At 35.7% G+C, this 12,107-nt stretch overlaps 1 protein-coding gene across 2 annotated transcripts in view; it reads left to right on the forward strand.

Annotated features, from left to right (window-relative positions):
- The window catches only part of LOC115442405 (clavesin-1), a 56,339-nt gene extending 47,239 nt beyond the window's left edge, over positions 1-9,100 (forward strand). For both annotated transcript variants that reach the window (XM_030167437.2, XM_037436812.1), the window contains exons 5-7: positions 7,612-7,759; positions 7,965-8,181; positions 8,453-9,100. In XM_030167437.2, coding sequence (XP_030023297.2) covers positions 7,612-7,759; positions 7,965-8,181; positions 8,453-8,607 — 520 coding nt within the window. In that variant the 3' untranslated portion in view covers positions 8,608-9,100. The remainder of the gene's footprint in view (positions 1-7,611; positions 7,760-7,964; positions 8,182-8,452) is intronic.
- The last annotated feature ends 3,007 nt before the right edge of the window (positions 9,101-12,107 follow it).

A 12,107-nucleotide genomic window follows, 5' to 3' on the forward strand; every position in this document is an offset into this window, starting at 1 on the left:
TGGAGAAATACTGTTATTTTGTTATGTTATACCCGTGCGAAGCCAGAGCGGGCCACTATGTTTTTATATACAATGTTCACAGTTTTTATGTAGTGTAATTAGTATCAGCAATGCACCCGTGCGAAGCCGGGGCGGGTCGCTAGTAGCTTATAAATCCATACTATTATAAAAACAAGTCCCAGGAGTCTCTGACGCTGCATATTGTTAAAAAATTGTAATCTATAGCAGTCGTGGTTGAGTGATTAAGACATCTGGATCCAAGTCAGAATTTCCTCTGGGAGCGTAGGTATCTAAGTATGCTCTGCGTATGCTCATTAACAAGTAAACTGAGGCAGTAACGCTCCGTGAATTTTTGAAAACACTAGCGCTGTGTGTAACCTGAAATGATTTTGATCAAAGTAAGATATGAAGGAGTTTGAAGTAAAATTGGAAATATTAATTGTCCACTTCCCTCCATAATAAAGCGAGAAACAAAATAATGAACTAAGGAGGCGATTTAACCTCAAGGATAGGGACGTTTACAACTAGATAAGCTAGTTATAAAGCACCACGGATAAAATTAAAAGAAAAGGTCCTATCACATGAGCTGTTAGATTTGATTACAATAGGCATGCCAAAAGGCCGGAGAGCACGGAAATTCCGTTTAGTATCAGGCAAGAGATAGTACAAAGCCGTGAAAAAGAAATTGCAACAATGGAAAATTTTTCATTGTGTCTGACTAGCACAGTGACTTACGACGGTATGTGTCTCCAGATTACTTGTTACTTGCTAGACATGGTCCCAGTTATCAGAGGATAGAGTGGCCACATTCATTATGTAGTAGGTAATCTTCGTCTATAAATTATAGAGAAAAGACCAGAGGATTAGACTTTATCTTTGACTCTTTATCGATCTCAACTTGTAGTGGGTTTTCAGCTTGACGTTTTCTACGTCGACCTCAGTTCTAAATAAAATTAACATGAATTAACCAAAATTTTAAGAATAAAAACACCTAATAAAATAATTTAGAAAGATATTTTCATATACATGGTGGACATTTTCACTTATCACACAGAGTAAATAAAAAATAAAATTTAGAATCTTTGATGGCAACAATTATGAATAAAGAAAATTACGGATGCAATGAAAAAAACAGTTCTGACAGCTGAACACGTGCAAACTGAATTTTAATACCAGGTGACCATAACGTAGCAATGGCATACGCTGTTACAGTTTAAATATCGGAACAGCATAAATGTAGCGCCACATTCAGATTGTGAACGAAACGTATACAGTTTCTTTACTCTGTGTTGTTGGTTTCAGGAAACTGTAGTGCGCCTGCGTCATAAATATACGCCCCTTCTCACACCTTCGCTTTTCAGTAAATAGCTTGATACCACAGGTTAGGAACATAACATTCCATTTGAGTCTGTTCTTGTGTACTGGCTAGTCAGTATGAAACCGCCCAATCTGTGACACTACAAACTCATGTACTTCTTCATGCTCCCCTGGTATCGATTGTTATGTTGCACGTGTTACGCCGCCTTCCCGTATTCAGACTGTTTCCGTACATAATAAATAAAAAACCCCTATGACTAATTTGGCCACCTTTCCCACGCGACATCGTAAGACTTTTTATATTAGCCCTCACCTCAGAACAATGACAAGCATAGAAGTAACACTATGACATTTGAGCGTACTCTGTCTTAGACAGCAAGAAATTTAATTGTGTTGCGATCCCTTCTGACATCTTATCGATATCGATAAATGCTTTGTCTATCGGCTATGGTAAATTCACAGACCTGCTAAAATAAACACTTTTCGGTCAGTCAACTACAAGCCGTTGCAAATTGCTATTTTAGATAGAGGCTAAAAAAGATATCAAAACCCTGATTTGGTATTCAAGTACCAAAACATCACTACAACATACCAATATCATTCACACAAAAATGGTCTAGCATTTAGATTATTAAATTAAGAAAATGTTAGAAATTTCGGAAGGAATGGAAACCGCTGTAACAAACAAGAAATCGGCCGGAATTTCGTCTAGGAGAAAGCCAGTACGCAGTAAGGGATTAAAAGATACCCAAGAGGTGTGATTTGACAAAAGCTACTAAAATGGGACAGTAAAATTAAAACACACCGGTATCATTCATGTCACATATGTTTGATAACTTATTTCAATGTTAATAAAACTTTGTCGAAATGCTAAGAGCAAACACGGTGCTGTTTTTTCAATGCCAATTGGGACGAGCTATGGAAACGATCCATTTTTGCCTCATAGCATCATCTGTAGGGAATCTGCAATGAAACACATTGTATGAAACACACTATGAAAATCAGATAGTTTCCTCGATCCCAGCCTTCGCGCACGGTTTCCAAGTGGCTTTTACCACTACACCACCATACATTGAAAGTAAAAGGCAATTTATTCAAAATAGTAAACTACAATATACTAACATCTATGTTATCGACAGAATATGCAGCACAACACTATTGACCACGACTACGTAAATTGGTAAAAATGAAAAATACTTAATAATGACTGGATCGAATGGCCAACAGCAGATTATAATATGACTACAGCATAATAAAGTATAATTAATAACACTTTTTGCACTTATATACAGGGTTTAAGCAAATATATTCGATTTTTTGTTTACTCACCGATGGAAGCTGATGATTTCAGTTTCATTTTCTTTACGAGAAGAATGAGATTTACACCCCACAATAACGCAGGCCATTGCTTGTTCCTAGGGCTATATTTTACCGCTTTATCACTGTGTATTTATTAAAATTAACAACAAAAATATTACAAAACATGTAGCCACTTTTGAAAAGCACGCACTGAAGTATAACATAACTAAATTGTGTGGGCGCGTTTGTGACATTGTTTGGGATTGGCAAGTTGGAACATTTGACATTTTATTTGCTTTTTAATTTGGCATCATAAAGAGGACCAAAGGTAACCATTTGGTTATTTTAAAGTGTACGCAAGCCGACCTTAGCAACATAATATTTGTCTCGTTCTTTTCAACGGTTTTGGCCTATTTGAAAAAATAGGATAAGTATATGAGGGTAATTTAGATTCCTTCTATGCTTGTTCTTATTCTGAGGCCCTCACATTATGTCCTCATTCACTCTGTGTCAATGAAATAATTTGACACGGGCCAATGATACTACGTCTTGAAAACAATTGCCGCGTATCTTATTTATTTTAAGGATAAATATCAATGGAAAAATATTGTATTTTATATTTTTTTCTTTTCAATCTTAACGTCGCCATCTGTAGGTGTTTGCACTTAGGTGCGGCATTACATTTTCTATATTGTCGTTTGAACGCATTGGAATGGTTAGGACTTCCCACTGAAATGATAAAGCATCTCTGCGTACGGTTAATTTTTTTTAGTCTGTAAAGAATGTGAACTCCTATATCCTCATGCATTCCTGGTCCTACGCGTTGACTGACAACGTGACTTTATGCTAAGTGAGTCTGAAGGAGCGTTCGCAATCAATCTGTCTCATTTAAAAAGTGTAAGAGCGAAAAATGAATAAATATTTGCCACTTTTTGTAGTAGGCAGGACATTTAGAAGACTGAGATTGGAGGAAACCTGTTATTTGTTAAGGGAAGCAGCTTAATGATAATTTATTTGTGAAGGGGAAATTTCAATAAACAACAAATAATAATATTATGATAGGTTTTGATCAAAAAATTACCCTTGTAGATCTTGACTCAAAATGGCGCGGTGAGCGACGTCACCTTTGTAACCCCGAGCCGAACACTAGGAGTCCATAAGCTTAAAGTAGTGTGCATTATCACAGATTAAACACTGGTGCAACGTCACATGGCACTACTCTCAGTACCATAATCCCGCTAATTGTAATATTTCTAAGCTGTGTGATCTGAAGGAGATCCCAGGGCGCCTGCGTAAGTAATGAGAGAGATGTAATATGGCTTACCCTTCAAAAAATCAATGAGGTTGTTGAATAGCCACTTCCTCTAAGTGTTGAATGAAGCGCTAGCAACGCCAACTGTTGCTGAAACTGCCGGTGCCATGTATGAGTATGGGCTGTACATCACGTCAGTAACATTTACTTCACGGAAAAACGTTTTTAACCGGTTTTGGACAAAATAACTAATTATATTGTGTACTCCTTGGCTTGTATTACATAATAATACACATAGGTTAATGTATTGATTTGAAATTTCTCAGATAGATGGCGCTGGTATGGTATAGATGGCGCAATAGGCAAGCTAAAGTGGTTTAGGGACTTTGGTAACGAGAAAGGCTTTTCACGTGGGCCAAACCGGCGATTTGATAGCGTAGCACGTATTCTCTTCTTTTACCAGCCGGCAATCCCGTTTGGAGTTTCAATGGTGTCAATGGTATAAGAACAATATACATAAAGAACTTATATGTGGTCGTCGGGTAAACACCTATCTATCTCCAATTAATGTAAAAATCCCGCCAAGAGAACAATAATCTACGAATTAATTTAGTTCCTTTAAATTCCATTGTGATCGAATAAAATCTGGCGCTAGTGTTGTAGTGTTCAGGATTATGGAATCAAGTTTTCTAAATTTGAAATCGAGTGAAACCCAGCTGAACACGTGCAAACTGAATTCTAGTACCAGGAGAGCATGTTGTGAGATGGTATGCACTGCTAAAGAGTGAAGATTAGAGCGGAATTACTCTTGGATCGCTTCCAGAATGTGAACGAAACCCATGAAATTTGTCTAATTTGTCTTATGTATTTCAAATGGTGGTAGTGTGCCTGCGTGTTACCTAAATAAGACACGCCCCTTCCTAACTTGGAAATTTCAAAAGCATTTAATTAATTGTTAAATGTAAAAAGATATCATGAAGAGCTAGAGTTGCTGGCTCTCTCTGTAGAAAACATTTCTAACTCGTACAAGTCAGGTAAGTTTTTGAAATCTAAAAACTCAAACAAATTTTGTATCTCCACCAAAGTAGTCGAAGTTCACAAAACAACTTTTGACTAAGTAGGTAATATTTAATATGTTCTGCCAAAAATATAACGACTGGCTCAACGAATTCGATGATTCATTAAATTATATTTCAAAGTCAACATTCCTACAGATCTTTTAGCTCATTAACTAATTAAAAAAACCGGAAAAAAATATATAAAATTATTAATATATTCATAGTTTTTATCACTATGATACGGTAGTGAAAGCAAAACATTTGCTAATTGTAAGTACTCGCACTCGTGATCAAACTTTAAGTAAGTTGTGCATCTATCTAATTGCTCACAACTTAATCTGTGGCATGTCAAAACTCATGTGTACTCATGCACCCCTAGTGTTTGTAGCCACTTTACACGTGTCATTCCTTGGTTTAAATCGTTCAGACAGATTTTTCCTGAATTCAGGAGGAGCATGTTCTAGAGACATAATTTCTGCCGGGATTATATTATTCTTGCAACCAAAGATGTAATAATAAAAAAGAATTATAATTTTACGGTGAGATTGTGATAAAAAAAATACTAGATAAGACAATAGAAAATAGCACTGCCAACAACGAATAAATCTCAGATAACCTTAAAAACCGAGGAAAAAAACACACAAAACATTATTAGAATAAGAAAAAAAACAATTTAAAACCCTTATATATCCGATTTGCGTGGCCCCTTTCACTTTGATTACAGCATTTGAGTAAATTGTACCATTATAGTACCAGGAGAACATTACTGTAAGATCACTGGGACAGGGTATAATATATTAGAGCAACATAAATGTAGAGTCGGTTGCAGAATGCAAATTAACTTTTGCTATTTCTTTAGGTTGTGTTGATGGCGCCCTATTGTTGTGCGTTTGGGTACTACTTTGAGCTATAACTAACTAACTTAACTTAACTTAGTACTATAGTTTACGCATACTATATTTATTTAGTGAGTTGAATTGGACCTTCGTTTTGTGGAGGCTTCTTTAAAAGGGTGATTGCGACAGCGAATTCTCGTCGTAATGCCTTAGTTTTAAGTCTTAGAAGCACAGCACGAATTAATTAAAACCTCTCGTTTTGGAGGTCAAGGGCCACTTTGGTTCGCTGAGCCAACAGAGTAAGTAGTAACCTCTGGACAAGCCAGATTCGAGAAAATCGTTTTACAAAAAAAAAAACAACACTATTTAAGTATTGCCCGACCTGGGACTCGAACATAACACTGTAACCACAGATCATATGCGCTGCCGCTATTCCAAGGAGCAAATAGGATTGAACACTGGTTATTAACTTTGCTGCAATACCGATAGCAGTCGTGGCCGATTCAAATCAAAGTTCTCTCTGGGAGCGTAGGTTCGAATCCTACCGACTGTACCAAACAAGATAATAACCAACCTTTTTGGATTTTCTACCCTTCAAATATTCAAAGTTTATCCTATAAGTCACTAATGCAGCTCTTTTAATGCAGGAGGGCAAACACGTTTTTATAATTTCGAGCGGTATAAAATGGCGATTCTTAGGAAATACTAATGTATTTAACCCGTGACGAATTTCATCAAGTAGAAAGTGCCGGACGACTTTATTTTTAAACATATTATGTTTGCGTTTTACGAATTATGAATGAAATTAAATAAAAAAATATCTAAACATATCGACACAAGTTAAGACGATAGGGTCCTGTGCGATATTTTGGAATAGTGCCATCTCGTGTGCGTACCCATGAGCGGGATATGACCGGGAAGCTACGGTAGACGCTGTTCTTCGGTGCGCGGGGTGACATCACTAGCGTAAACTGGATAAAAGCAGAGTCCCGCTTTGTTTACCCCATACAAGATAAGTTCTAAATAATTTATGTTAGGCCGCACAAACGAACAAGCATGTCACTTGTGATAAATGTTGATGTCTCGAGTACGGAGATCATCAGTGTATCGACCGCGTCTGAATGTTAACTAATAATTAACGTTCTAGTGGGTTTTCCGTAAGATAAATATTTTGAACACACATATAACGTAGGGTAGATACAAGATTTTGACAAAATTAACGTAATAAGAGGCATTTTACGAGTATCAAACAAAAAAGTTAAGTTAAAAGTAAAAGTGCAATATTTTAATAATTCATAAAATATTTTACTTTTCATTCATCCGTTTACGTTTATTTTATAAAAAACGCGCGGTATTGCGAAGTTGAAGTGCAGAACACAATTACTATGACGTTAAATAAATAATACAGTTTTTGAAATTGAACACGTGTAAACTGATATTTAATACCAGGAAAGCATACTAGTACTTTGGTTTGCGCTGTCACAGATTGAATATCAGACGAGCATAAGTGTTGCGTCGCTCCAAGAATGTGAACATAACGCATGCAATTTCTTTAATCTGTTTTGTCACCTCAGGGTTTTGTGGTGCGCCTGCGTGATAAATAACACACGGCCCGCCTCTTCCTGTCTTCGCTTTTCAGGATGTACCTTATATTACAGTCTTAAGCTTACAGTGTAGAAAGATCACATCCAACTCTAGTTTGTTTTGTAATAATGCTTTTACTGAAGCCGTGATATCTATTATGAGTAGGTTTATTTCTATTTTGACAAGCTCATCACACACCCAATATCTCTAAAGTGGATTCTGCTAAAATTATGTCATGGTTTTATATATCATGCTTTTGTCCTAGAGCGGTGCTCATGACCGTCGACTTATGGCAGTACGAAGAAGGCACGTGGCCAGGGTTCGTGATCATCATTGACTTGGATAAAGTCACGCTGTCGCATATCACCAGGCTTGACGTACAGACGGTGCAGCAGTTCCTTTATTACCTGCAGGTAATTCAGAAATTGAGTAATTGAGAAATCTTCTAGAAATTTATGACTTTTCTTTGTATTTATTTAATTAGTAGACCTAATATAATATTAAGGAACAAATCACCGAATTTACAGATTTACTGCCTAAATTGGGCCACCATTTCAGCAGGAATACTGAATTGTACTTTGTATTTTTTTTTATTTCATATGCACTTATCATTTGCAGGAAGCCATGCTGGTGAAGCTTAAAGGTCTGCACTTCCTCAACGCACCTTCATTTATGGATCGTCTGATGATGATCCTGCGGCCGTTCATGAAGAAAGAGCTCCTAGATATGCTGTCCATCCACCAGGTCGGCTCCAAAACCCTGGACAAATTCGTGCCAATGGAAGCTTTGCCTAAAGAGGCTGGGGGGCAGTACAAGGATTTCCATACAGCCCAAGGTAATATTATTAAAAGGTATAGACTATTCTTATTTTGAAAATGGTTATCATCCTGCACGAATAAAAATTATATATTAAGAATGAATTCAACATAATTAATTGTCTATAATTAGGTGTATACTTAAATGATGCTAGAATAAAAGTTAAATGTTTTCTTTTAAGTACAAAAGCAACTGAGGAGTATATTTATGTTAATTGTATTGAAAATCCAACTTAATACGACCAATTTCAAAGTGTTTTTTTTATAATGAAAACTCTTCACTCTTTTCAGCTGACATACTAGCGAAAATAAAAGGCAGTCCCTCATTCTTCGCGGAAGAAAACAAGAAGAGAGTAAAAGAAACAGTTCGTCCGGGCAAACCGAAGACCATCACCGACATCTTCGGAGGTGTCGAAGGATCCTTTAAGAAATTGGAAATTGATTAATTGACTGTTACATTTGGGTATTTGTAAAATATAAATGTATCCGCCATATTTCGGCTGTGTCTTCTTTTATACAGAAACTAAAAAATTTGTTTTATCAAATTACACAGCCTGTATAATTGTTTGGGTTAGTTGAAAATTTCCTTCAAAGCTTTCCTATATTTTACTGCTTGTCTATAATGTGAAATTTTAAGGGGTATGATAATATTATTCATACTTATCTACTGCACTTATTTTATGTGTAATATTTAGATGATTTTTATAATTATAATAATAAAAAAATTAAGAAATTTCGTAAGTGAGATTAATTTGAAATAATTTTGATAACGACAGTATGCAATTTTTGACATTTGAATTTTTTTTGTAAAATCTGTATTAAAATATATTTTTATTTAAGTTAAATTTGAAAAATACGCAAATGAAGAAGGTATTTTTTTTTGTATTGTTTTAGTTGTTAATTGCTTATTGTTATGTGTAATAAAAAGTGTTACAGTTTTCACGTGTTTGCTTTAAAACTACGGATTAATTTGGTTGATCATGGGACTCTACACAAGCGACTCCGACTACCTGCTTAGAATCGAGGAAACAAGTATTCAACTATGTATTTAATAACCAGCGAATGGCAATATTGACTCAAAAAGAGATCACCTAATGGCTAAACCCCTTTCAAATTTCACATACAAGTATTCCTCACATGTAGCGTCTGTTCAAGAAAATTCACACAGGTTACATTCTAATTTATAATCTAATAGTGGATTACATAAACTCAAGTATACTGGACTTATGGAAACGTCCGTTCAACACGTTCAAATTTGATTAATTCTCGAAAATTGAATGAAAAAATGTAATTTATTTAAAATTGAATTTGATTTAATATTGTAAAATTGTTTTCAAATAACTCCCACACTCGACGTAGTTTGTCATGTGGGGGTAATAAGTAAAGATGGAACAGTTTTATCTATATAACGAGAACTATAACAGGACTTGTCTGAGCAGTACTCCATTACAAATTTGTGTCTTGCGTTCCTCTTTGTCTTTATGTACTCCTGGTGATTATCGGGAATTGACAACGTGGAGCTCTCCCACCGCATCAGTGACAACCATCCTTGTACTACGTATTGTATGTACATAGATAAGATTTCCGTGAGCTGGCAATGTAACAGGGGATGATTTCCCAATTCAGCGCGCTAATTTTATAGCATAAAAATAATATTTCCTTTAGTAGTGTTGTAAACAATAATTTAATGTTGCAACATGGCGTTGTTGCATTATTGTTTTGCGAAAATAGACAGCATAAAGACATAAATTGTTACAAATTGATTTACCGATAATTATCCTTGACAATCAATAACATCAATGGAACGCCTGCAGTTTCATCAGTAGGCGGACTAAGTAGTAGGAACTTATTAAGATGATGAAAATGTGGTGTAGAATGCATAAGGCAAGCGTCCTGTGTCAAGCTAACATATATATTTCATATTAAGAAAATGCTAATTGGATTTTTATTAATAAAATATTTTTTTGTAGTAAGTAATTGGTTTCATCTGCGGGGACACTGGTTACAACAACAGCAGCTATTATATTATTTATACAATTGTCAATGCCTTCATATATTTTGTGTTCATCAGTCAGGTTGTCTCCTAGTATTATGTAAATAATATTTTATTTTATTGGCCTGAAATAAACGTTTTCAGTACCGTTTAAATTTATTTATTTGCAAAATTACACACGCAACCGAACGAGCGTTCAGTCTCACTCGCTCAAGTCACGTTGTCAATCGACGAAAAACACCGGGAGTGCATGAGGATGTAAGAGGACAAATTGCCACAGATTAAATATTTTAGTTATATGCAGGTCATTGAATAGCCAGTGGCCCCGTAAATTGTTCAATCAATTCATTTAACCTGCATGCATAGTAGTAGAAAACTCTACGATAAATCGATGGTGTAACTGATGGTGCGGCTACAGCTACAGAGAATTGGAATACTGCCACGTATTGATGCTACGGCGCTACGAACATATAAAAATAAAAACTTTTTTGAGCGTTCCTTCAGTTTTAGATAATGAAATCCTTGAATTAAATTAATATGGAAATATTTCATGGAAATTAAATGTTTGTTACTTGCATTCCATGGGTTTTACGAAATTTTTTAAGATTAAATAAGTTTGTAAAACTGTGAGCAGACACTAGCAGTCACGGTAGGTATTTATGAGGAAAATATGAATGATCTAGCCAAGTTCCAGTATAATGTAGTTCACACAAAGATTTAGCTCGCGAATTATCCTTCGTATTTTTTTTTCCTCAACAAAAGTCAAACTGTCATTGTCCAAAATAAAGTTGTAAGAATTTTATTATACTAGTGCAGGATTTGACGTGTCTATGTGCCAAAAATATTACGTTATATATGGCGTTACGAACGTTTTCGTAGCATCGTTACAGATTGTATGCGTTGGTGCAGCTGTTAGTTGTCTACTGATTTGTGCAGCGTCATAAAACTGCAATCTGTGGCATTCTGTTATCCTACACCCTCATGCACTCCTGGTATTGCAGGCCCATTAACAATGTGATCGGCGATGGCCAGCCCCCTATAAACAACAAAAAAAGCATTCTTCATTTAAAATTTTTCCAAGGATTGCCCTCAATAGTTTTCGCACGTTGTCAATTGACGCTAAACAACCAGGGATGCATGAGTATGTAGATGTACAGAATGCAACAGACTAAATAATTATGAGAGCGTTTTTCACAAGAGTTATCAGCAGATAGCTATCAACTGCTTCAATAAATACAAACTATGGTCCTATTAAAGCTATCATGTTACCGGCTAGCAGCCCCATCGGTCATAAAAGTTAGTAGCGTGTGTTTTTCATGGAATTCGTAATACCAGTAGTATCAATTAACAACGGTTACGTAGAAAAATGAATTAGGAGGTCCTAAAGTTGAAATAAAATGTTTAATTTTAGGCTGGAAATCATTAGTGACCATAATAACAACGAAATCAAAGAATAATTTGTACCAAAATATAGACAGTGGTGTTCAGAACAGTTCGAAACGCTATAACGCCATCGACTCGCGAAACACCCATGAAAATAAATTAAATCACAGTTGAATATATTTTAAAAATATAGTGACCGTGTATAATAATGATGAAATATATTCATCTGTTGCCTTTTGTACTCCTACAGGGTTATGCGCTTCTGGTAATTCACGTCGATTGTAAACGTGACCGTAGCTTTCCGAGGTCGGAGCGCTGTTTGGAGCCAGCCTTTCCGGAGGAGTGATAAAACGAACGCTCAAGCTCGAATATCTAAAAAAGTGGCGCCAAAATAGAGCCAGCGCAGCTGCAAGCGTGTACCACAGCGTTATCGCAACTCGAAAATTTATTGATAGAAACACAGAACTACAAAATAAAAAAAAAATCTATTATTCCATTAATTTTAAATTCTTACGTTACGTATCCTAAGCCCTTATATACTTCTGGCGGTTCATGTTGGTGGAAAATGTG

The sequence above is a fragment of the Manduca sexta genome, chromosome 9, assembly GCF_014839805.1.
Source record: "Manduca sexta isolate Smith_Timp_Sample1 chromosome 9, JHU_Msex_v1.0, whole genome shotgun sequence".
Lineage (NCBI taxonomy): Eukaryota > Metazoa > Arthropoda > Insecta > Lepidoptera > Sphingidae > Manduca > Manduca sexta.